We start from the raw sequence: 26377 nt of genomic DNA, 5'->3' as shown, positions 1-26377 counted from the left end.
CTTGTCTCTGGTGGTTTTTAGGTTGTGGCAAGTTGACAATTAAAAACTTAGCATCACAAAACCCATCTTAAAAAAAAAAAAAAGAAATAAAATAGTAACAATAAAAAAATAAAAAGACAGTAAAAAAGAGAAATTATTTTATAGATCAAAACGAGAAGCCAGTACCCCCAAGACACAACTTAGGACAGTCTTTTATTTAGAGCTGGGAAAGAAAGAGGTCTGTGAACCTGCCCCGTGGGGTTAACGTGTTGCTGAATCAGTTACGTATACACGTTCTCTCAGCTGAGAGTGTTTTCACTGTGGAGAAGAGAGAGCTGTGAGATCTGGAAAACCCCAGTGCAGCCCTTAGCTGTGGTGTAAGATGGGTGCCCAGCGTGAGTAGCAGTGCCTGCTAGCGTGTTTCGACATTGAGACCCAAAGGCAACACATGTATGTTTACACTGATATCATATTTCAAGGGGGCATGTAGGCAGCGTGTGGCCTTGGAAACAGAGTGGCCAGAAGTCTTGCAGTTGACATGTGAGAGACACTTGTCAAAACCAGCTGACCCTTGGGGCTGGAGAGGTGGCTCAGTGGTTAAGAGCACTGGCTGCTCTTCCAGAGGTCCTGAGTTCAATTCCTAGCAACCAGGTGGTGGCTCACAACCATCTGTAATGAGATCTGGTGCCCTCTTCTGGCCTGCAGGGATACATGCAGACAGAGTACTGTATACATAATAAACAAATCTTAAAAACAAAAAACAAAAAACAAAAAACCCCCAGCTGACCCAGCTGAGGTCTCCTTCCAGCAGCCCGAAAGCCCGGAACACACACTCCCTGGGATTTCGTGTGGGGAGCAGAGCTTGAGACTGTGAGTGACAGTTCCAGGGAGGGAAGTGTCAGCCCTGTGTAATAGGGGAGTGCTTACTATGTTTACCTCTGGACACTTCCGGAATGTGGCATAGACCATGTGGGCCTCTGAGTTCCCCTGAAGCAGCGTTCCCCCGCAATGATTGCTGCCTCCTGCTGTAAGCCCCGGGGATTGAGAGCACAGAGACTGTTGGGAGGAGAAAAGCAGAGCAAGGCCGCCTCACTATGGTGCTGTGGGAGCAGCCCTGTGCTAGGAGGGAGCACACAGGATTCAGTGACCTTTGTGTCCCTGTGATTTTGTGGCTGTGGAAACTGTTACAGTGACTCATACGTGAAAGGATCAGCTCAAGCCAGGGAAGTTATTTTGGCCATAGTACCAGTCGGCCATGGTAGAGAAGGCAGGGCATGGGCTTGGTCCTTGGCATGAGTGTGTGGCGGCTGCTTGTTACAGGGTACCGACCAGGAGGCAGAAGTGTGGCCGGGCTGTGACCCTCAAGGACTGTTTTCTGGGGTCCTACTTCCATTGGTTCTCAACCTGTGGGTTTCGACCCCTTTGGGGAGTTGAACAACCCTTTCACAGGGGTCACCTAAGACCATCAGACAATACAGATATTTACATTATGACTCATAACAGTAGCAAAATTACAGTAATGAAGTAGCAACAAAATAATTTATGGTTGGGGTCACCACAACATGAGGAACTGTATTAAAGGGTCACAGTGTTAGGAAGGTTGAGAACCACTGCTCTAGACCACCTCCTATAGGTTCTATCATCTCCCCAAATAATGCCATAACCCGAGGGTCAAGTGTTCCAACACATGAGCCCCTGGAGACATAAGCAAACAAGACTTACCATGACTAGTTTGGATTCTACAAAGCCTCTGTTAATCTAGTAAGTCATCCCATACTGTGAGAGCCTGCCTTGCTACCAAGATTAAAACATGCTTATGGCATTGTTTGAGAGAAAACAGGGTCCTGGTTCTGGTGATATCGTGAAAGAATTTATTCAGGTGATAAAACAGTGGCGAAAATGAACATTTACTAGAAGAAAGGACAGAACACATGAGCATCGTGAACTCTAGGCTCCTGTTGGTCAAGGGGCTGGGGTCTAGTCGAATGAAGAGACCGGGCCTACATGCAGTTTTGAAATCGCTTTCTTTGGATTTTGGTTTTATTCTTGTAAACAGCTTGAGTAAGACTTTGTCTCATCCTTTATAGAGGAGAGACACCCGGAAGACCGGTGTCCATATCAGCTACAGTGGACAATGCTATATTCCCAGGATTCTGAGCTCTGATCTTTCTTGACCACTCCTGTCCGGCTGGTGACTTACACTGTCCAGTCACAGACTGGAGGCTCTGACCATGTTGGTAATTTTAGGGTGGCCGCCCTCAGCACTGCGTCTGCAGATACAGGTAGAGCCTGCGAAGGGAGTGCCTTGGTCTTTGCTGCCTGTGGAACTAAACAACTGTGAGGTCGTCCTCGGTAGTTTTTTCTCCTGGGTATTTGTGTCAGGCGTATGATCTATGACGAGCTGGTAGATAGAGGAAAATATGTATTGTTTTAGTCCTACAAAAGGATAAAGAGTCCCTTTCCTTCTTTCTGCAGGGCCCGTCATGGAGTTTGATTATGTGGTCTGTGAAGAGTGTGGGAAAGACTTCATGGACTCGTATCTTATGAACCACTTTGATTTGCCGACGTGTGATAGCTGCAGGTGCTTGTTTCCAGCTTTAAAACCACCGTTTGTCCCGGGGGGGGGGGGGGGGGCGGGGGGGGGGGCTCCAGGCTGACGCCTTCTTTCTAGGCGACCCAACTACCGAGCCACGGCCTCAGCAATACAGACTCACTGAGCTGTCCAGGCTGACACTGAGTCTGCGGTCTTCCTGCTTCGGCCCTCCAGATGGCCATCTTCTCCCTGGTCTCTGTCCCCCACCTTCCCATCTTGCAGCTCTTGATTCTCAGCTCTCCAGAGCAGCAGTTCTCAACCTGTGGGTCACAGCCCCTTTGCAGGTCGAACGACCCTTTCTCAGGGGTCACCTAAGACCATCAGAAAACCCAGATGTTTAAATTACCATTCATACCAGTAACAAAATTACAGTTATGAAGTAGCAATGAAAATAATTTTATGGTTGGGGTCACCACAACCTAAGGAACTGCATTAAGGGGTTGCAGTGTTGGGAAGGTTGAGAACCACTGCTCTAGAGAATTTTGCTCAAAACTGTTCAAATGGTTTTTAATTCCATTTAGAGTATGTCTTCACCACGACAGCAGGTCCCCAGTTGCCTCTTACTACCTCTTCCCACTGTTTGCCATCGGTTACTGTGCGTGTGCATACGTGCGTGCCATCCATCCTGCCCAGCTGCTTCTGCGAGTGTGGTTCTCTGCATGAAAGCTTTTTTTCTGCCCAATTCATAGGCATCTTATAAACTCTGTGGTGTTTGGTGTTTCAAGTTCCCACTCTTTCTCTGTTTTTACCTTGGGTTTTTTTTTTTGTTGTTGTTGTTTTTTTGTTTTTTTGTTTTTCAAGATGGGGTTTCTCTGTGTAGGTTTGCACCTTTCCTGGATCTTGCTCTGTAGACCAGGCTGACCTCGAACTCACAGAGATCCGCCTGCCTCTGCCTCCCGAGTGCTGGGATTAAAGGCAGGTGCCACTGCCGCCCGGCTTACCTTGGTTTTTGAGCCTCCAGAACCCAGCTCTGTTTAAGAAATAGGACCTTGTGTGCTTACATTTATTTCTTACCATCTTTTTGAGGCAGGGTCTGTGTACCCCAGGCCGGCCTGGGACTTTCAATCCTCTTTCCTCAGCCTCCTGAGTGCTGGGATGATAGGCATGAATTACTACTTCTGGTGACCTTGTAATTCAATTTATATTTTCCTTCTCATGAGCCTTTTTTTCATTGCATCTTCCTTATTCTTAGTTCAAGTCCTTTCTGGAATAAGAAGCTTCTTAAATTGTTATATGACTAAAGTCTGCTTGAATTTGTATGACTGATCATAAGAACCAAAGACAGGGAAGTGACGTTTGGACCTTTAGTGTGCAGACCTGTAGTTGATTAAAGTCTATATAATGCTCTTAACCTCTTTCCAGAGATGCTGATGACAAACACAAGCTTATAACCAAAACCGAAGCCAAGCAGGAATACCTTCTGAAAGACTGCGATCTAGAGAAGAGAGAGCCTGCGCTCCGGTTTATCGTGAAGAAGAACCCTCATCACTCACAGTGGGGCGATATGAAGCTCTACTTAAAGTTACAGGTCTCTAGGAAGCTGGGCTCGGGGAACTGACTAGTTACTACTAACAGTGGTTTGCTCACACAGGAAAGATGATCCTTTTCTTTGTTCACATGTCCATCCTAGCCACGGCTAAGAACCGCTCAGAACACGGCCCTTTCTCATCTCGCTTTTGCTGTGGTAACTTTGGCATAAACATGTTGCTAGTGGGTGATGTTAGGAGTATAATTTGGACACTAAAAAAGATTTAGAAAGGGTCAGACTTCATTTGCCTATCAGTTCCTTTATCAAACAAGAAAAAGAAATGCGCTTAAGATGATTAGCATTTCGGTTATTTCACAAACGCCCGAACCCTAACTGTATTGGGAAATACAATCTGGAATGCTCCCGAGTGCCCTGGGACTTGCACAGCTCTGAGCAGATGGCATGTGTGCCATGGCAGAGACACACTTACTGGTGTGCTCTGGAGTCCCAGGGATCCTCCTGCATCTCCTCCAGAATGGCTTAAATATTGTAATTTTTGTTCCATTATAGGAAAATATAAAAAGTCATTGTTTCAAGGCTGTTTATACAGGAATATACCAGAAGATATTCTAGTATTATTAGATAATTATGTATTTATATATAATTTATATATAATATATAATAAATCTAAATATATAATTATATACAAATATATATGATCATATATTTAGATATCATTAGATATAAATATATAATATATTTAGGATAATTAGATAATTACATATTATACTCATCTATAAATAGAATTAAGCCACACTGTAAATCAAAACATGTACTGAATTTCATTAAATATATGATTATTGATTTAAAAATTCACCACTTATCTTAGGTACCATTCAAAATAAGTAAAAATGATGCTGATTGGAGCAGCCCAGGCTTTCCTATCACTTGGTGCTTTGTCTTAATGCATGTGCCAGCAGGCCTTATTTCAGTCTCGCGGACCATACTCATGCACACCAGCAGGAAACAAGACCTTCGTGGCATTTCCTGCCCCTCTTGACCCTGTGACTGGATTTTACATTTTCTTCTCATTGAGTCTTTTCTTCATTTACATTTCTGTACTCAACTCTTTCTGGAAAAAGTGGGGCTTGAAGAGAATTCTTTAACTGTTCAAGTACATGGTTTTGCTCCTAATGTGACTTAATGGCATCCATGAGCTTGATAGTTAGGACTTTATACTGTGCATCTCTGAGTCCCAAGTAACTGAAGTATTAACTGTGCTGTAGGTTGTAAAGCGGGCTCTGGAAGTTTGGGGTAGCCAGGAAGCCCTGGAAGATGCCAAGGAAGTGAGGCAGGAAAACCGAGAAAAGATGAAGCAGAAGAAGTTTGATAAAAAAGTAAAAGGTAAGTGGCAGAATTTTCTATCACTTGGTTCATTACAGAGCAAAGGCATGGGGCCTCCTGTCTGTAGAAGGTGCTGGGATGTCGTGTCCATAGTGGAAAAAATGAGCTTGAACTTTGGCCTCAGTGGGTTGGTGTGTGAGCCGTTTCTGTGTGGCTGTAGTGGCAGGGTGGGGTATCGGGATGAGGCATCAGTCAGGTCTTGAGGGTGGCCTGCCTGCAGTGTTTAAGAAAACAGTAACAAAAAATAACAAGACTCTCAGTAGCCGCCTCTCTCACTGCTTGAAACAAAAACCGTGAGCTCAGTAGCTGCAGGTTTAGTAGCTAGAAGGAGTAATTGATAACCGTTAGTCTGGGCGTCTTTATATGACTAAGGAAACACCCAGAAAGATGAGTGGGTGGTTACCTATGTTGGGACAGTTGTCAGGTTCTCTGACTGAGTCTTCATGTGTACAGTCATTCCTCTGTCTGTGTGTCCGTCTACATGCAGCAGTCCACTCCCTGTGAATCCGTTATCCATGTGTGACTGTTTTCATGAATCCATGCACACAGCTAGTATTTACCATGTGCCAGGTTAGCACTGTGCTAACCGGGAGAAACCTGAGATAGAGTGCGGGTGTGGCACCACACCAGGGATGAATCCAGGGTGTGGCAGGAGCACTCAAGGCTATAAACAAAATCCCCTCAAGAAGGGTCTTCCAGAAGTCACCGGCACATGCCCTTCATGTGGTGTATGTAGAGTCCCTGCGTGGTGCACACTGTGTCTAGGTCACACGCATCCTGCCTGTAGGTTGGGTTATACATTTACTGGATCATTTCAAATCAGTATTCTAGCCATGTTAATTTTTCTCAGATTTTAAAATTTAGAAGAGGTTTTACAGGGTGACTAGGATAGCCCAAATGTCTTAAAAACCAAGAAAAGGGAGTGGTGGTGCATGTCTGTAATCCTAGTACTCAGGAGGCGGAGGCAGGAGAATTGTGAGTTGGATGCCAGCCTGGGTTATAGAGTGAGTCCTTGGCTCTCAGAAAACAAAAACAAAACTCCACAACAAAACCTGCCCCTCCAAAACTAACTAAACAACAACAAAAAGCCAACCGATCAGCTAACCAACCAACTAAACAAACCCCCCCCCCCAAAAAAAAAAGGCAAAAGCAGGACAGCACAGGCCTTCCTGGTCTCCTCTTGGGGCTGCCTCCCTCCCCCGGTTTCCGCACAGGGATAGGAAAGGAATGAAGTCCTGTTCCATTTTCCACCACCTGGTCCTTAGCGACCTTTAATGCTCCTTTTCATGTGCAGACTTAGACACTTTGAAATAAAAACGGTAGCGCTGTTGAACACAAGAAGTACATCAAGACAACCTCACTGAAACCCTTTTGCACGAGTGACTAAATTCCTGGGCAGATAGGAAGCCACTGCCATAGGAGAGCATTTCCGTGAAGTTCCCCAAGCCAGCCAGAGCTGTGCCCCAGCATTCAGATGCCAGCAGTGACCCACGGAGAAGAGTTCCTCCTCTTCAACTGGCCCTTTCTCTAATCTTTTCTAGTGTTTTCATTAGCCTCTCCTCTAACAGCAGAGCCACGGCTAATACAAGAGAAAGCAGTGAAGAGGCGCATAGTGAGGAAGGGGTGTGGAAGGGGGCCTCCAGGTTATCTGCTGACTCGGGGTGTGTGTGTGTGTGTGTGTGCACGCTCTCTCTCGTGTGCAGTATCTGTGTACAGTGCACACATCAGTGCATGTGCATTTGGAAGCTGGAGGCCATCTTATGCCTTTGTGATAGGGTCTCTTCACTGAACATAAGGCTGCCATTGGCTAGGCTGGCCGACCAGCGAGCTCCCAGGGTCATGGATCCACCTGTCCTCTACACCTCTCCACATCCAGTGCTGAGGCTAGAGCAGCTGTGCCTGTTTTTTCAGTGAGGTGCTGGGGAATTCAAACCCAGTTTCTCATCCTGCACTCACCCACTGGGCTGGGGGATTGATTCTCAGATCACTGCAGTGTAAGCCATCTCCCCGCCCAAGTCCAGGGTTTCAGTCCAGCTGCTAGAAATCAGCCAGACCCTGCGGACCTCAGGTGATACCTTAGTGCAGACAGTGAAGCGTAGATAAAAGAATAAGGACCAATTAGAAATGTGTATCTGCAAAGTGACAAAGAGCACTGTAACTTTTCCTCAGACACTAGTTCTGAGGTCTGGTCAAGATGTCATGTAATGGTAACTCAATTCCTACAGTTTGACTAGTAAAAGACTATGAGATGCACTTAATTTCTTGCCTTTTTAATATGATGATTCTCTTAGGATATGCATATATATTAATACAGATAGAAATTTTCTACAATTTCCAAAACATGAACTCAATTGGTGTTTACTTTTTGGTTGCTGTATTAGCTCACCAGACAAACTACCATGGAGTTTCCTCATTGCTTAGTTGCAGTTGACACAGGTTCTTTTGAAGATTGATTTATTGGGTTCATCTGTTTGGGTGAAGCATGGTTTTTTTTTTGTTTTTGTTTTTTTTTTTTGGTTTTTCGAGACAGGGTTTCTCTGTGTAGCTTTGCGCCTTTCCTGGGACTCACTTGGTAGCCCAGGCTGGCCTCGAACTCACAGAGATCCGCCTGGCTCTGCCTCCCGAGTGCTGGGATTAAAGGCGTGCGCCACCACCACCCGGCGAAGCATGCTTTTTAAGGGAATGTTTGTGCGAGTGTGTACTCTGCACATGGTGTCTACAGATAGAGTGCCTGCCATTTCCCCCTTTGCATATGAGTGTGTGAGTGCTGGGCGGCCTGCATCATCTCCTCACCTTGGGCTGTCAGTGTGCTGAGGTCAGTGTGATGCCTCCTTTAATTGTGGCTTCTCTGATTCACTCTAGCGCTTGGTGGATATGTTCCTGTCCTGACTAGGCCACAGAGGGCTGAGTGGAGTAGACTGTAGAGTAGAAACGAGAAGCTGATTGTGCAGTTTGCTCAGAGCAGACAGGAGTCAAAGCAAGTCGAAAGGCTTTTTAGGTGGAAAGAAATTGGAACATGGTTCCTCTTGATGCACAGCGAAGCTGACATAAAGCTTTCTTCTTTATGGGAAGGTAAGCAATTCTATTTGCCTGCTCTTAACATGGTTTATGTTAGCAGCTACAGCACTGAGTCCACTACAGAAAAAAGTGTAACACCATCAGTACATACAAACAAACAAGGTTCCACATCTCCGAGCCAGATGCAGGCTTGCTGCTGCTCAGGGTAACTGGATTTCAAAGGGTGTATCACCCAGTAGCAGACAAGAACCCTGAATTGGTTGACACACAGAACGTTTTTGGTCTGTAGGCTTTCTTGCCTTAAATGAGGTGGGACTATGGGTGTTTCTTCCATGTTACATGCTTAGTTCCAGCAATTTTCTTCCTGAAAGGCTAGTCACCTAACCTTCATTGTTACTGTGCATGGTCCCCACCCCTGCAAGGGGCAGGTAAGGACATCCCATTAGAGGTCCCTTCTGAGTTTGTGGACACTGCACACTGGCCTGTGGATATATTTGTGACTGTTGTGGAGCTTCTCTGAGGAGTTCGATAGGTACAACTCCATCCTATTTAGTTCATGGAACACAAGCTTGTAATCTTTTTCCTCCAGGTAACAAGGGTACCCGCCCTCCCATCCAACATGTACAAGTGTTGGGTCTCCCTCAGCTAGCTCCTCTGTACGATGACCTCAGAAGCAGCACTGTGTTTCTTTGACTGCAGACTGTCTCTTTTGCAATACGCAGTTACTAAAAACAAGCTTTGAAGTGGTATTGATTTTTCACAACAAGCATTTTGGGGAAATCTCTTTGGGTGAACATTCTAAGCAGTTTCTGAGGCTCTTAGTAGCAAGACTGGTTATTCATTCCCAGGAAAGGTCGTCTCTGGGCATCAGCCATCTACTGCCAACAGGACTAGGAGGCTGCACACGGCAAGCCACTCACCATCTGGTTCTCCAGCCTCACTCAGGCTCCAGTTTTGTGTAGCATGTGCACCCTGGTTCCTTCCCGGGTGTTAGACCTGACCCTACTTCTGTGTAATCTAACCTTTGTATCTCAGAGTCAGCAAGAGAGAGTTGATTGCTATGTTCATGAGGGTTGTGAAACCCACAAACCTTCCCTTAAAAATTTTTTTTGGGGCCAGTGAAATGGCTCAGTGGGTAAATGTGCTGGCTGCCAATCCTAATAACCTGAGTTTGGTTCCCAGAACCCATTTGGTGGAAGGAGAGAACTCCTGCCAAGTTGTTCTCTGGCCTCTACACGTGCACCATCGTGGCAGCGTACACACACATACACGCACGCACGCACGCGCGCGCACACACACACACATCCCCAAATATTTTTCCAACTGTTGGCTGTTTCTAACCTTTTGCAGCTGCGTACACTTTGCTAAGCCATGAGTTACTTGTAAACACTGGGATTCTTACAAAGCTCTGTGACTCAAAGCTCATCACAATCAACAAACTTAAAAGCGATTATGCAGTATATAATGTTTCCATCTGTCGTTCTGGCGCCCTCTCTCACTCCCACTCGTTCGATCCAGGAGCCGCTAGGGTGGCACCTTTAATGTCACCCTCAGCTCCTTTCTTTTGCCCCTAGCACGGTGCAGCATGCACACCAACTGTGGGACAGCACACTCCTGCCCGTGGACTGCTCAGCATCTTGTTTTGGCTCCATTAGACTCAGGCTGCAGGTCTGTGAGAGGAGCACTTCCTAGGAGATAAGGACAGACACCACGTGAGACTGCAAGTTTTTTGAGGGGGGTGACAGTCATCATTCTCCACTAAACTACTTCCTTTTTGTAATTATTACACATGACACTGGATGCAGCACCATTTTACTCAGTGGTTTTAGTATTTGGAGACGAGTCTTAGCTGAGCCAGTTTGTGTGCCTATAAATAGGGGTTTTCTTTTGAAACAATGCTTTTCCTTAGGTTCTACTCTTGTATTCTTGAGACAAGGTTCATGTAGCCTAGGGTAGACTTGAACTTGTAACAATCCTCCTGCTTCTGCCTCCCAAGCACTGGGATTACAGATAACCGGTTATCACCGTGCCTGTTTGTTTTGAGGTAGGAACTCACTGTGTAGCTCTGGCTGACCTGGAACTTACTATGTAGATCAGGCTGGCCTCCAATTCAAAGATCCCCCCGCCTCTGCCTGCCAGGTGCTGGGACTAAAGCGTGTGCTACTGTGCCTGGCCCTTGGGTTTTGGTTTGTAAGCCTCTTTGGACTGACTTGTGGATTCTTCTCAGGTCATGATAGTGCAGGCTCCTCCTGTTCTTCATTTTGATTCTCAAACTGTCTCAGGTTTGGCCAGTGGAGCCCCCTTTAAGCTGGTGCCTGTCTTGTCCTAAAGCCCTTTTTATTTGGAAAGAATTTCAGAAAATGGCTAGAATAGTGGGACAGAGGCACACACACACACGCACACAGCCTTCCCCAGACTGAGCTGCCATTTGGATCATGTGTATGCTCTCACTAAAAACACTTTTTCTGAACCACGTAAGAGTATGTTGCATAATCACTACCCTATATGTGTTTAGTTTCCTAACATTTAGATTTTAATCTGAACTGTTATGTTCTACTTCTGCTCACTAACGGAACAGTATTTAATGTTCCCCTTCCAGAGAGGACTTGGTGTAGGCTAACACTTTAGGCATTACACAGGTCTTCCTTCCTAACCTGATTTTCACCACCCTTGCCTTCTATGCCACGGACATTGTTGAAATTTGTTCCCTTCTTCCATGTGCTGTTTTGGGGAGTCAGGCTTTTCACTTTCGTGGATTTTCTGCTAATGTAGAAATAAGTGCAGGCTAAGTATCTCGGCAGGTGCTAACCCTTCCAGGGCCTCACGTCTGGAAGATACACAGTGCCATCTGCTCTCAGTGGTAATGACTTGGTTTCTATTCAGTAAGCCAAAAGAAACAGACTATGCAAACCACCCCTCCCAACCCCAGTTCAGCAACTGTCCACTGGCGGCGTTGCTGGAACCAGTGCTCCTGTGATGGTTCAGGGAACAGCTTGTAGCTCTAGCTCTCCCCGTCAGTCAGCATTCTACAGCACTGTTATTGGAAGGACTCAGATTTGGTCCACTGGGGATCTTACCATATATGGGCTGCCGTCTATGCCCTTGACAAGCTGAACATGCACAAAGCATGTCTGTCTGTTCTTGTAAGAAAACCCTGAGTGCATACTGATATAGCCTGTTTTAATCCTCCAAATTTCAGGGCTCATTCTGTGCAGGGAGGAACCTGAGAACCTGGCTGCTTAATAGAAAGGAAGTGATGCATCTTCCAGCATTGCACTTCCTGTCCTGGTGGCTCCCTAGCCCTGAGCATGCCTGCTCCACTCCCTGTCCTAAAGGAGAGAAGGGCAAAGAAAAGCCAAACTTAACAGCAGAGCGGGTTAGACATCTCTAATCTGAAAATCCAAAGTGCTCCAAAAAGAAATACTGCCAGCAAGGAAACCCCATGCCCAGGCACTAGAAATACATAAGGTACATCAAGCTATATGTTTTGTTAAGACTCGGGTCCCATCAGACATATTCTGTATATGCAAATTTTTCAAAATCTAAAAATATCCACCAATCACTTTCAAGACCTGGCTACGCACTGCCCAGCCTGTGCTCCCACCTCTACCAGGAATGTCCATGAGAAGCACTACAGATCCAACTTTATGCTAGTGTAGTTCAATAGCTCGTCACAAAAGTGACAAAACGTCAGTCATGGCTGAAAAGGTAGTTTTTCATGTACGTAGTACATATGAGAAGAAAATAATTCTCACCTCTTCCTCAAGTACATATAATATTCAAATCTGGCAGAGAAGGTAGCTTAGTCTGATTGTACTGCAGCCCAATTTTGAGGGACTTTTCACCGTGGGGAAGTCAAGGAGAGTGGCAGGCTGTCTTCCCCCACCCAAGCTGAGAAGCAGGAACCCACAGAGGAGACGCCTGCTGCCCCTCTGCAGACGAGAGGCACACTGACTCACTCAGGTAGCAGAGAGCAGATACTTCACGATATAAAATGACCAAGATTAGAGTTTAGATGACTGACCTTCCTAGCAGATGCTGCACATACTGAACCTTGTAAATCTCAAAGAGATGAAAAGGCAGCATGACCCAGGAGAGAATGCTGCCCAGGGCCAGGATGATCCCAGGGACCTAAGCTGGACTGTACCCCTGCTCATCAGCCCATTGACCTTGGGCAGTCTGCGCCTTCTGCCTTGGTTTGCCCATCTGTAAAACTGGGATGCAGCTCTCTGTAATTACCCAAGAGATGTAAAGTAATTGCATCTTAAGTGCTTAGCCCAGTGTCCAGTATGTCACCCTGTCTTGCTGTTACCCGTGATATTATGATTAGAAACAAAGATTCAAGTAGTGCTATGATATTAGTTACAAACCATCTCAAGGAAAACCAGCAACCCCTGGAATCTGAAGTTACTGGTTGTGAGCCAACTGGCATGGGTGCTAGGAATCAATCTCAAGTCCTCTGGAAGGGCAGTATGAGCTCCTAACCACTGAGCCACCTCTCCACCTGGCAGTCTAAAAACAACAGTGTTGGTATGGAAATGTAGCTCAGTTGACTGAGTAGCATGCACATGGCCAGGGTCTGATCCCCAGCACCACATAAACCAGATGTGGTTCTCATGCCTGAACAGCTGGGAGTGGAGGCAGCAGTGGCCATAGGCTACATGGCCTGCATGAGACTGTCTCAACAGAAGCAACGACAGTGCTGTCATTTTATAAAACAGACATGAGGTCACTGCACGAGCAGGTTCTCTAAGATGGAAACACATCAGCCTACATTAGTCTTGGCTTTCTGGTTTTCCTGTAAGCAGAACTTGACGACTACAGGAGCTCCTGACTGAAAACCTTGGGCTCTGGGCCATTCCCATCCTTTGCTTACCTCAGCCGACTTTGCTGCTCTGGCATCCTGTTTTCTGTCAGATGCCTCCCCCCCAGCACCCCCATTCTGTTGTTTTTTGTGGCTACTTCTATCTACCCCACACAGCCACCTCTGCCAACTACTGCTCAATAATGAAACGAGCAATTGCAGACTCCGCAGGCCTGCCACGTTTGTGGAACCAACTGTTAGAAAGGAAGCCATTATGTACATCACACACACAAATACCAATGAGAGCCTCGTTGGATCTATTTTGTATTCAGCTGAAAACCTTTTTCCTCCCTAGAATTGCGGAGAGCAGTAAGAAGCAGTGTGTGGAAAAGAGAAACAGCTGCTCACCAACATGAGTATGGACCAGAGGAAAACTTAGAAGATGACATGTACCGCAAGACTTGTACCTTGTGTGGCCATGAACTGACATATGAGAAAATGTGACTTTTAAAAACAAATTTATATTCAAATAAAGGCTTTGTTCAAATGTACCACAGTGTAGTCTCCACAGAAACAACACTTAACAACAATGTTTTAGAAATGATTGTGTTTAAGGTCTGGCTGAGGGCACAATGTTGCATTTGTGGGAGCCCAGAGGTATAGCAGGCCATTTACTAACTAAAGAAAAACCCTCAGGTAATGGATATGCTTAGAGAAAAAAGGTACACATGTACACCTGTACATACATGCATACCCCTCCCACCCCTGTGTGCCCCTTTCCTTTGCACACACAGAAGTGAAAATGAAAGTGACAGGCTAGAGCTACTCCATGGGAAAAGGGACAGGTAAAGTGCAGCTTGGCATAGGAAGAAGCACTTTCAGGTGAAGTTGGTGGAACTGAACTTAGCTCAAGAAGCCAGTAGATCCGATGATGTAAACTGCTGTAGCTGTTTCCAGCAGTGGCAACAGTGAGCTGTCACTACAGAAACAAGCTCCCAGTCACAGCAGGAACCAGCAGTTCAACACCTTCATGCAGCAACTTGGAAATGCTGGGTCAGAAGGGAAAGGCTACTTTCAGAGCCGAGTATCCGACTGTTCCATCCAAAGCATTCACCTTATCAGCTGAGTGCTCTTACCTTCCTTACAAGCTCTCACCTAGCCCAGGAGAGGTAACTACTTGCTTCCATGCTTGTTTACCAGTTCTGAGGCGGGAAGTGACAGTTGCAAACATTACCTCTCCATAGCTATTTGCATCAGTTCAGCTACCCAGACTTGTCTTCAGTCTAGTCAAAAATATTACTCAAAAGTACCATTAATACAGCTATCAGAAGCAACCATTATACATGAAGAAAGGACCAAGAGAAAGAGTGGGTGGTGGTGGCACACACTTTTAATCCCAGCACTCAGGAGGCAGAGGCAGGCCGATTTCTGTGAGTTCAAAACCAGCCTGGTCTAAGAGTGAGTTCTAGGACAGCCAGGGCTACACAGTCTTGAAGAACCAAATAAATAAGAAATCAAGCAAAAGAATACATACAAATTTCTCTAGAATGTAGCTCAAGTAGAACTAGCTGAGGTCAAAAGCTGCTTTAGGGAGAGAAGGCATTCCTAACTAATATGTACTGTTTAAGCATCAGCAAGGAAGCATACTCTAAGAACTATTAAGCCAAGGGCCATACATCATTTTGACAAAAACCCAACTTGAGGTAAAGTGGGCACTTCCATCCCTCAGATGCACTAGGAAGCTTGTGCAGCTCACGCTTTAGATCAACAGTGCACATTAGACTTGTAGGAAGGCCAAACAAAAAGCAAGTCAACCCCAGATAAACATGGGACCATCATTACTGTTCTTTAGAAATACTCAGTAGAGATGTGCTGGGGATGTCTTTCTGTATGCTGTGAATGTGTTGCTCTGATTGATAAATAAAACACTGATTGGCCAGTAGACAGGCAGGAAGTATAGTATAGGTGGGATAAGCAGAGAGGAGAATTCTGGGAAGTGGAAGGCTGAGTCAGGAGACGCTGCTGCCATGAAAAGTAAGATGTAAAGTATCAGTGGCAACTTATAGATTAATAGACATGGGTTAATTTAAGATATAAGAACTAGATAGCAAGAAGCCTGCCATGGCCATACAGTTTATAAGTAATAAAAGTCGTTGTGTGTTTACTTGGGTCTGAGTGGCTGCGGGCCCCTGTGGGACTGGAGAAATCTCCAGCTACAGAGATGTTCTGTGTGGTTTTCAAGGCAAGCATTTCACATGTGCTATGCTAAATGTTACAGCTCAGTAAAAACAGATCCTGGATGGGAAACCAGACTTCCTCCAGCAGAGAGAAGTTTCTACCCGATGACAAGAGTAACTTGAGGTTCAGGCTGCTGTTAAGTATTACTGTATTGTGGAGAGATAAAGTGCTCCTAAGACACATGGATTTAACTTTCTGGCTGTGGACTTCAGACAAGTTTTCCTGGGATTTGCTTCTGTCTGTGAAGTGGGCACAGTCATGTGTCAGAAATCTGCTGGAAAGATTTAATATGCTGAATTGGGTAACCAGCATGTAGCAGCCAATAGTTAACACTCACTGTCAAGGCCAACACAGTGAGATCTGATTGGCTGTATGCTTCTCTTCTCTGGCTGCATCAAGGTTAATCCTGGGATCCAGATATCACTGGTAGCCCAGGCTGGCAAAGGCATTTCACACCTTTCACTTTTAGGAATGATATAGTTCTTAGGGAAGAAACATGTCCACCTTGACAAAAGCCTGTTAAAGAGCACCAGCACAACATCACAGGATTTGTGAGGTGTGGCATGCAGTGACATGCCACCCCGTCTATGGAACACAACCAGAAGGGAGCAGCTGTGTTCTGCTTTTGCATCTTTTCTTCTGTGAGATACAACTCTGTCCTGTCTTGCAGCCGACAAAGCAGGACAGAGCATGGCATATGAACAGTTTCTAGAAACAACCACCACACAGGAGGATCCAGAAGGGCAGGAGAGCACAAGCTCCTCTAGCTGTAGAGCAAGGATAACCGAACTCCACTGTGCCCCAGGAGAGGATATAGCTACCAATGCCTTCAATAGTTAATTCTTTACCTGCTGGAGGACCAGAGCCATTTTAAATAATTACAGCATTAGCTGTGTTCAAAGGGAAGGAGGAACAGCTTAAATAAATAAAGATATTTAGCCAATAACCCAGGTTTTGTCTTTCTGAAGTACCTGCCATCTAACCTTGATCTACTGAATTTAAATGATTAGATGATCCTCCTGCTTTAAATATGGTACTTAAAAAACCTAGGAATTCCCATTATTAAGAAATTATATTCTATAGCCACTAAAATGTATGGTAATTAAAGACTCATATATCCAGACAACTGTAATGTATACTTACTAGGATGTAACATGTACAAAAAGATAACAAATATACAAAATTACTACCAGTAATTATATCATTATTAGCAGATTTTTCTAAGGTTTAATAGAAGTTTAAAAATCTCAGAAATTTGGAATGTCAGATAATGCATTATTTTACAAAACACTCATTTCCCTTAAGCCTCAATAGGCTCAGGGATCAATTATCTTCCCAGGACCCACAGAGCCACGCCCTAAGCCACACTGAACTCCAAGTCCACCTCAGCTCAGTTATCGCCAGCTGCACATCAGTCTGTGACATTACAGGATCTTGGGCAAATCCTTAGAGGTGCAGGGCATGACCAGAAGCTTTTCAACCATGGCTGCCAAACTTGCAATCACCTGAGAGGTAGAAAAACTGCTGCACCACCATTGTACCTTGAGATCACAGTTTAAAGAATCCTGGGTGACTTCTAGTTAGACAAATTTGAGGGTTAGTGCTAATAACTTTCTGTACAAACAAGTAGTGTCATAAGATGGCTACTTGGAAACATTTGCAAGAAACAGCTTCGGATAGAGGCTAGTACACCTTCAGTAAGAAAAGAGACTAAGATAATAATAAATCATGAAATACCAAAGCTTAAAAAACATAACTTCAGTTTATTCCAGCCATGTTACCCAGGAGCAGAGAAAAGCTAGGCTCCCTGGTGACAGATAGTCCGTTGGTTGTATCTACTACTTTGCAAGCCTGAGCTTGCATTTCACACACCTCAAACCTGTTGTTTTGTGCCCTAAGGAGAAAAAGTATCAAATTCATCACAGGAAAGTTGTGTCTCACATATGTACAACGCTACAGTCACCATAACATCGCTGTCTTCAAGCAATACTTGCCCTTCAGGGCAACTAAGGGTAATGTCATACTCCTCGCTCTCCTCCCTGTTTCCTTTAGGAAGTGAAAGGCTACTACAAGAAAGCAAACATTCAAACCATCAAAAATAAGACAAATTATTTCAAGATAATAAAAAGGGAAGAAACATGATTATTAGGCCTGCAGAGCACAGAACTGCTGGAACACAGCCAGGATGTGAGGGTCTAACTCGGCAGTAAAAAGCAGGTTCTCCAGGGTCACCATGTACTGCTGGATTATCTGGTGATGCTGCGGACACAGAAAAGAGGCTTGGGTCAGGAAACCAAATGCAGAAACCGTGCAAAACATTTCCCTCATAGCCCACCTACGCTGAGGAAGGACAAGAAGTAGGGGAAAGTAGTGCACGCTGACACATCTCTGAGAAGGCCCAGCGGGGGAAAGGGGTGGAGGAACATACAATGATGTAAACCCAAACCCAGCTCTTAACAGCCTTCATAGGAATGGGATCCTTGACGCCAGGCACGGCGGGTCTATACCACAGACAGTTTCAGAGGGAGTCCCAAAAGTCAGGACCCAGTACTTTACAGCTCTGTGAAAATCAGCCTGACTCGGGAGCCAAGGCATCAGAAAATGAGAACCTTTTCTCTGAAGACTAAAATATACTCAAATTTCTACAGGACTAGGGGCTCTCAGTTACCTTTTGAACTGGCTAATAACTCCAATTCCCCCGGGGGGGGGGGGATTACTATTTGGAGACTTACAGAATTGAATTTTAAGAATAATTACTTCTGAATTAATCGCTTTTCTAGAACACAGGAGAACTTAGGGAGTTGATGTCTTGAAGAGGGAAAATGAACTTCACGCCCCTGCACATCAATAAATTTATCTAGAAGCAGGTGTTGGTACTGTGTCCAGAGACCCCAAAGAGTTTACCTTGCTCCTGTGGATACAGTTTACCACGGGAATTTAAGATTTCAAAATACCTTTATAAATCTAATTACAACAGCAACAGTTAGTGTTCTCTCTCCACCCTGCCCGCCCACACACCAATTTTAGATTACAGCTATGCTGGGCTCCCTACCACAGAAAATGGCACCCAGAGTCTGAGTGATATAAAACCAATTTGTCTAAATACTCTGATGAAAAGTAGTGTCAGCAAATGGACATAAACTAAAAGGCTAAAGAGCTAGCTACATAACCTCCCGTAGTTTTTTTTTTTTTTTTACAGTGGTAGGCATGAAAATTTGTTGAGGGCTTTTATATTGGAAAGCCCGTGTGACTGACAAAGTGGTGTTCACACAAACCTGTAGGAAGATCTGCTGCAGCCTCTCTATGCAGTTCTTGTACCACGGGGTTAATATGCTGGTCCCATCGGTTTCACAGCGTACCAAGTGCTCAGTCAAGATCATGATGAAGCGCTGGAGAGTGGAGGAAGCATTAGGGAGAATCTAACTTCTGGACACATCCGACCCAGAGTGCTCCACCAGCCTGTGCTATGCACTCCCGCCTTTCACGACTCCCCCAAACTGCCAGCTTAGCAAGGGGGAGATTTATTGTTAAATCCTTCAGCCTCAGGCTGGAGAGATGGCTCAGCTGTTAAGAGCACTGGCTGCTCTTCCAGAGGTCCTGAGTTCAATTCCCAGCACCCACATGGTATGGCTCTGTAATGAGATCTGGTACCCTCTTCTGACATGCAGGCAGAACACTATACACATAATAAATCTTGAAAAAAAAAAAATCCTTTAGCCTCTTCTAGAAATATGTCCTGGCCTCTGTTCTAAAAAAACAGCATGTAAAAACAATCTATGTACAAAAATGCTCACAGGAAAGGAAGCAATCACCTAAATCATCAACCATATGGAATAATTGGACAGATATTTATTTAAATGGTGAGCAAAGTTCTGTACTTTTGTGATTAAAAACGGCAGCTTTTCACACTAAGGGAATGGGCTCCTTTGACTCGCCACACTCGGAGCTGGCTCACCTGGAAGATGACGAGGAAAAGGTTCTTCTGTTCACTCTGCGCAGACTCCACTTTCTCCTGTAGTCTTTCTATCTGCTCCTCCAGGGCCCCGTCCTTCCGGTCACTGCTCCTGTCGTCATCGTCACTGCGCTACAGAAGATGCAGGAACAAAGTAACAGTCTGTGTACACACTCTCAAGAACGGGGATGGTCACAGCACCAGGCTCTGCTGTGCTTAGGCTGGCCTTGAATCATGCCTGGTCTTCTGCCTCCACCTCCCCAGTGCTACTCTGTGGGGTGCGGAGTGGGCGGGGCTAGGACTCAAAGCCAGGAGCTCTAGGTGCTAGGCAAGTGGTTTTTATCAAGGAGCTATGCTCCTACTCCCGGGGAAGGAAGGGTCTTCTACTAAAGGGCTTGTTCTTGTAGTGACAGCGCTGGGGAGATTTAGAGAGCAGTACTAGTCTTGGTAGTAGCAGTGGGGTGACGATTGTGAGGTAAGTGTCTCCCCTATGGCCAGTTCAGTTATTAAACTTATTAATATCCTTGTCTTATACTCTGGTGGATACACCGAACACCAGAAAATACTGTAATGGAGAACACTCACTTTTATCTATCTATCTATCTTCCTTCCTTTCTTCCTGAGACAGGGTTTCTCTTTGTAGCCCTGGCTGGCCTTGAACTCAGAGACTGGACCGCCTCTGTCTCCTGAGTGCTGGGATTAAAGGTGTGTGCCACCGCTACCCAGTTAGAATTCTCACTGTTATAAGTCACAGGATCCAGCCAGCTCATTGCTTCCCTGTAAACCAGTGGTTCTCAACCTTCCTAATGCTGCCACCCTTTAATTCAGTTCCTCATGTTGTAAACTCCAACCATAAAATTATTTTCATTGCTACTTCATAACTGTAATTTTGCTACTGCTATGAACTGTAATATCTGATTGTCAACCTCCAAAGGGGTTGTGACCCACAGGTTGAGAACTGCAGTTCTAAACACAATCTTTGTCACCATGAGAAGTATTCTGATAAGTTGGAACTTGAGACTGACTTGTCCCCCCTCTCCACACAGCATCTACAGCTGTCTCCTTTCCTCTTTGTGCCAGACTCAGAAATGCACATGTCCTTCTCTAGGAAGTCAAACTCGGTGGTAAACTAGAGACAATGCTTTGTGGTCTCCCTCAGTGTCTCAGCACGCAGCAGTCACGGCACTGGACTGTGGCCCGCTGCAGACTGTCAGAACCTCTACCGTAGCTCAGGATCAGCACATGACTTACTCGCTTGTGCTGCCTTGCCAGTTTCTCCTTAGCTTCTTCCAGCTCCTTCTGGATCTTCAGAACATGTTTGTTCATCTTACGAATTGTCGAGTGCAAAATTTCCCAAACAAACAACCTTAACATAATACAGCTGTTGGTTAACGTACGTTAAGCTGTCTTACAGAGAAGACATCACAATTCTTCAGACACTCATTCCTAAGGGCTGATAGGGCCTTCTGTCCTCTGGGCAGAGCTGGGCATTCTTCTCCAGCAACACTTAATTCACCACTGCCGTGAGTTATGTATGTGAGCATCTATCTCCATTCATAGACTCAGGTGGGCTCCCTAAGTGTGCTGAGGCAGTACCATACCCTGGACCTGTCCACCCCTTACTAAAAGGCCAACAGAGTTGGGTTTCTCCTTCCTTCAGGTGAGTTCTGAGGATTGAACCCAGGGAACTCAGCTCCCCAACCCACTGTGCAATCTTGTTGACCCTTTTAAACTTGTGATCACATGTGTCTCTCGTGACTCAGTGTATTTCAGACCAGTGTGTGCTGGCAGTGACAGGTAGAGTGGAGAAGTAAAAGGACTGTTAAAGAGCTTAATTTGATCTCATTTGCTTTCATTGTATGTCAACCCCTGCTGTCCTGTTCCTGACCATCTTTAAAAGCTGTGTGCCTTCATAAAACATGTCACTAGGTGACAGGAGCTACTTCACACAGCGCATGTTCTCTAAGCACTGCAAACACAGGGTCTCATACATGTGCTCTAAACTCTGGTCCAAACCTAGTGAAATCCCGAGACAGCTCCGAGGAGAAGATCCAGTTTGCTACTGCTGCACAGTCAACAATCTGTGTACGAATCATCTTATCAACCAGGACAGCAATCATCTACAAGGAGAACAGAGACAGGCTCAGGTGTGACTGATAATAGGCATAATGATAATGCTATAAAAATAAAACAGCAGGGCTATAACATTTTATTTCAATGGTGATGGAACTGACCAGTTTAAGCAATAGTCATCGTTTTATTTTCTCTTCCAGATAGGGTCTCATGTAGCTAAGGCTGGCCTTGAACTCCTGATTGTTTTGCCATTACCTCTCAAGTGCTACGATTACAGACATGTGCCACCACTCCTGACTTAACTAGTCAGTCTTTAGACTTATTCTGCCCTTTCTAGGTTCTAATGCTGTAAGAAATACTACATTAACAATGAAGACTGCATGAAAACAAACTCTTGAATGGTAGCACCTCATCTTTAGGAAAATTCAGTTGATAATACCTCTACAAAATGTGTGTGTATGTGCGTGCGTGTGTGTGTGTGTGTGTGTGTGTGTGTAATTTCAACTGAAATTTCCAGTTAAAAAACAGCATCTTGTGGATTTTGTTTGTAGAAATGGATAAACATGATAACTACTTCCTACCAAATATTATTGTCTAGCAACAATTTTCTTACTCAGCGTCTAATATGTGTGGAAATGCAGTAGCACAAACCAACCACAATGCTCTCTGAAGAATTTTTTTTTTTTTTTTTTTTTTTTTTTTTTTTTGGTTTTTTGAGACAGGGTTTCTCTGTGTAGCTTTGCGCCTTTCCTGACACTCACTTGGTAGCCCAGGCTGGTCTCGAACTCACAGAGATCCGCCTGCCTCTGCCTCCCGAGTGCTGGGATTAAAGGCGTGCGCCACCACTGCCCAGCCTTCTCTGAAGAATGTTATCAAGGGCTGGTGAGATGGTTCAGTGGGTAAGACACTTGATGCTAAGCTTGAGAACCCAAGCTCAATACCCAGGACCCACATGGCAGAAGGAAAGAAGTGACCTGAAATTTGTCATCTGACTTCACACAGGCCCTGTGGCTCTCCCATGCACCCCAGCCAACAAATCAATGTAATTTAAAAATTTACCAAAAGGAATGTATCAATTATTTCCACAACACCAAGTTTATAGATCTGAAAACCATTCTACTGGCTCAAACATAATTAATTTCTAATTTACATATCTACACAGCCAGGATCTTTTTTTTTTTGTTTTTTTTTTTTGTTTTTTTTTTTTCAAGACAGGGTTTCCCTGTGTAGTTTTGGTGCCTGTCCTGGATCTCGCTCTGTAGACTAGGCTGGCCTCGAACTCATAGAGATCCGCCTGGCTCTGCCTCCTGAGTGCTGGGAACCAGGATCTTACTATGCCCAATAAATAGTTGTTACCTGTGGATGATTCCTCCAAACTTCAAACATAACTCTCAGCACATGTAACTTCCCCTCATTACTTTCTGCTAGAGTTTTGAAGACTTCATGAAACCTTTAAACAAAGGTAAAAAATACCACATATAATTACACATAAGCCATTTTAGTGTTTTCAAAACCCCTTTAATCTTATTCAATTTAAAATACAATATGCAAATGCAAGATAACCGGAGTAATCACTAAATACATAAAGCATTAGAATTCGGCCTGCAGAGAAGCTGCCACCAACTTACAAGAGCTCTTTTTATTCTGGATTCTTACCAAATTTGCTATCTCTTTAGAAGCCAACCTTTGGGTGGGCTTTCACTTCCACTTTCTGTCTTTGGAAAGATGTCTAGATAGGCCAGACCTCTCTGCCTGTGTAAACAACCGTCCCAGCGACCTACGTTTGTACTAGTTCACCCACTACCTGCACATCTACACTGTATACACACGTAACCATGGGAAACATTTTGGCCACCATAAACCGAATCTCATGCTATCAAATTATGTAGTAAGATCTTCATATTTAACAATTTTAGGCAAAAATTACTACAGCACTGGTGTTAAATGCACACACTTACTTTGCAAGGGCACTGAAGGAGTGACTGAAGGATTTGGCTGCCAAGTGCAGCAGAGTCTGTACGAAGACCTCTATCTTCAATGGGTTAAAGCTGAAACCTTCATCTGAAAACATTTACAGTAAGATTTAACAATGTCAAGTACAGTAAGTCCTTGGTGCCACACCCTGGAACGCTAAGCAGACAGTGTGCTCCTAAGACATTTATATAATAATCTGTCAGTAAAAATAAACAATCAAAGGCTTCTCAAAATATAAAACTAAGCAGGGCCAGCCAAAGCTATATAATGAGACCTTATCTCAACCCCCCCCATCAAGAAAGCATACCCTTAATTCTTCTTTTTTTTTTTTTTTTTTTTCCCCCGAGACAGGGTTTCTCTGTGTAGCTTTGCGCCTTTCCTGGAACTCACTTGGTAGCCCAGGCTGGCCTCGAACTCACAGAGATCCACCTGGCTCTGCCTCCCGAGTGCTGGGATTAAAGGCATGCCCCACCACCGCCCGGCTTAATTCTCTCTTTTATGGAACAATTTTCCCAGTTCTTCTATAAAATTCAGTGTTTTGGATTTTTTTTGTTAATTTATGACAGGGTCTCACTATAGACTGCTGGCTGGCTAGCCTTGATATACAGACCAAACCCCAAATTGCTCAGATTAGCAGGGTTGCATCACCATGCCTGGCTTATGACCCATTTTCTTAAAAAGTATCACACATATGTCCTCCTTCATATTCTGTCTAGAAAGTGTCAAATGTTAATAAAAAGCAAAACCAGTAAGCCCTGTAAACCTCTGCTGTGGGATGTCCTGTATACTGTGAATATGTGTTGCTATGATTGACTAATAAATAAAACACTGATTGGCCAGTAGCCAGGCAGGAAGGATAGTGTAGGCAGGACAAGGAGAGAGGAGAATGCTGGGAGGTGGAAGGCTGAGGCAGGGAGACGCTGCTAGCTGTCACAACGAGAAGCATGATGTAAGATAAGGTAAGCCACGTGGCAAGGTATAGATTTATAGAAATGGGTTAATTTAAGATATAAGAACAGATAGCAAGCAGCCTGCCACAGCCATACAGTTTGTAAGTAATATAAGTCTCTGTGTGTTTACTTGGGACACTCGAGTGGGAGAGATTTGTCCTGACCGTGGGCCAGGTAGGACCAGGAAAACTTCAGCTACACACCTCCATCTTAAGACATCTGCCAAAGTCTAAACTTAGTATTAGCATGGCTGGCTGACACTGCCTAGGTGTCCTCCCCACCAGATGGCTGTCTCTAGACTTGCTATCCGATCTGCTGATCTGGCTTTTTGTGCAACATACTGATTTACTTATTATAGATAATTACACATTTCACAGTATGTCATAACTATTAGAGCAACTCTTGCAGTATTTCTTTCCTTATCCAGTCACAAAGCAGGTAAACTTGTATGTCATTCTGTCCATTTCCTCATTCATACCAGGAAAATACAACAAAGCTAAGATGCTGGCTGAAGTTGTGTGGTATATACTAAGTAAAGATTAGGCATTAGTACTGTAACAGCTTATAATTTAGAGAAAACATCAATCCCACCAAAAATATCCAACACACTAAGCTTTCCCAATCAGGAATCCCTCTATATAATAAAAGCAGAAATATTAAAAAAACAAGAAAAAAAAACCCATCTTGACTAAGCTATATGTGATTTACTTTGTATGTAGGACATGGTTTGTGTTCTTTTTTTACCTGTTGCTTGTTTTTGAGACAAGACCTCATTATGTAGTTCTGGCTGGCCTGAAATTCATTATGTAATCTAGGCTGGCCTCTAACTCATAGAGATCATAGAGATCCACCTGCCTCTGCCTCCCAAGTGCTAGGATAAAAGGCGTGCAACTACTACACCCAGGATGGTTTCTATTCTTTTTTCTTTTTTTTCTTTTTTTGGTTTTTCAAGACAGGGTTTCTCCATGTAGTTTTGGTGCCTGTCCTGGATCTCGCTCTGTAGACCAGGCTGGCCTCGAACTCAAGAGATCTGCCTGGCTCTGCCTCCCAAGTGCTGGGATTAAAGGTATGTGCCACCGCTGCCCGGCCCGGCCTCTATTATTAATATAAGCTGCTTCATAGGAATTTCAGGGCCTCCTAGGTAAGAGGGTGAAATAAGCAGGTCCTAAAAAGAGCAGATAGACTGCTGTATGAGCACCCAACAGGATTTAATGGAGCTCATGTTTCCTCAGAGCTCTGTTTATGCTTTAACGTGGCCTATGTGCTTCAGCTGAAGAAGGAATTCTCTTACCGCTATCATCGTCCTGGTTAGGATTTGGTACGTCCTTCAGAATGCTGAAGATTTCATCATTAGTTGCCTTACTTTTAAAAGCAACAGATAAACAGAGTGCCACGGAATGTCCAGGAAGAGAATCTAAACACAGAACAGAGGGAAGGTAGATCAGGCTGACAGTCTGCTCTATGAGAAGCCAATCAACACTTTCAGTTGTTTTCTTTAAAATAGAACACCCTTCCGTAAAGATCAGCATGAAACCATGTATGATCCTATACAGGAAAGCTCCCCTCATTCAATGGCTTTTTTTTTTGTTTTTTGTTTTGTTTTTTTCATCTAGCCTGAAAGAGAATTTTCATGTCGATACTCAAAAGCACCTCAGGTCTCAGGGACATTTGTAAACCCAACAGCTTCTTGGTCATTTTTGCCAACAACGTTTTCTGGGGCAAATGAGTTCAAGCAAGGTGAAGGCTGCCAACGTAAGAGGCTCTGCGCTTACTGGTTAGGGTTGTGTGAGGTGTGCTCATGGTGTAGAAGTCATGTTTGTGTAAAGGCATCATCAAAGCAACAGGAAATCTACTTTCAATGTAATGCGGATGATGGCAACAAAAGGGCAATCTTGACACAGGATCATAAGACAACATTAAGACC

At 44.6% G+C, this 26377-nt stretch overlaps 2 protein-coding genes across 5 annotated transcripts in view; one reads left to right on the top strand and one right to left on the bottom strand.

Annotated features, from left to right (window-relative positions):
* Positions 1-26377, top strand: part of Xpa (XPA, DNA damage recognition and repair factor) — a 42857-nt gene that overhangs the window by 5202 nt on the left and 11278 nt on the right. Inside the window, exons 3-7 of one of the 3 annotated variants that reach the window (XR_009377550.1) lie at positions 2455-2560; positions 3935-4100; positions 5327-5444; positions 8307-8516; positions 13622-13817. Coding sequence is in view for 2 of the 3 variants with exons in the window: in XM_059254299.1 (XP_059110282.1) it covers positions 2455-2560; positions 3935-4100; positions 5327-5444; positions 13622-13770 (539 nt within the window). In the remaining variant the exon portion in view is untranslated. Of the gene's footprint in view, positions 1-2454; positions 2561-3934; positions 4101-5326; positions 5445-8306; positions 8517-13621; positions 13818-26377 lie in introns of those variants that run through there. The other 2 variants (XM_059254299.1, XM_059254300.1) reach the window with 2 other exon arrangements.
* Positions 17248-26377, bottom strand: part of Ncbp1 (nuclear cap binding protein subunit 1) — a 41577-nt gene continuing 32447 nt past the window's right edge. For both annotated transcript variants that reach the window (XM_059254291.1, XM_059254292.1), the window contains 8 exons: positions 25745-25867; positions 23488-23590; positions 22886-22979; positions 21473-21576; positions 20708-20822; positions 19460-19588; positions 18780-18893; positions 17248-17763 (listed from right to left, as the gene is read on the bottom strand). In XM_059254291.1, the coding sequence (XP_059110274.1) occupies positions 17650-17763; positions 18780-18893; positions 19460-19588; positions 20708-20822; positions 21473-21576; positions 22886-22979; positions 23488-23590; positions 25745-25867 (896 nt within the window). In that variant the 3' untranslated portion in view covers positions 17248-17649. The remainder of the gene's footprint in view (positions 17764-18779; positions 18894-19459; positions 19589-20707; positions 20823-21472; positions 21577-22885; positions 22980-23487; positions 23591-25744; positions 25868-26377) is intronic.

This window comes from Peromyscus eremicus, chromosome 2 (genome assembly GCF_949786415.1).
Source record: "Peromyscus eremicus chromosome 2, PerEre_H2_v1, whole genome shotgun sequence".
Taxonomy (NCBI): Eukaryota; Metazoa; Chordata; class Mammalia; order Rodentia; family Cricetidae; genus Peromyscus; species Peromyscus eremicus.
Note: the sequence above shows the minus strand (reverse complement) of the source record. Positions and strands in the feature narration are given on the sequence as shown.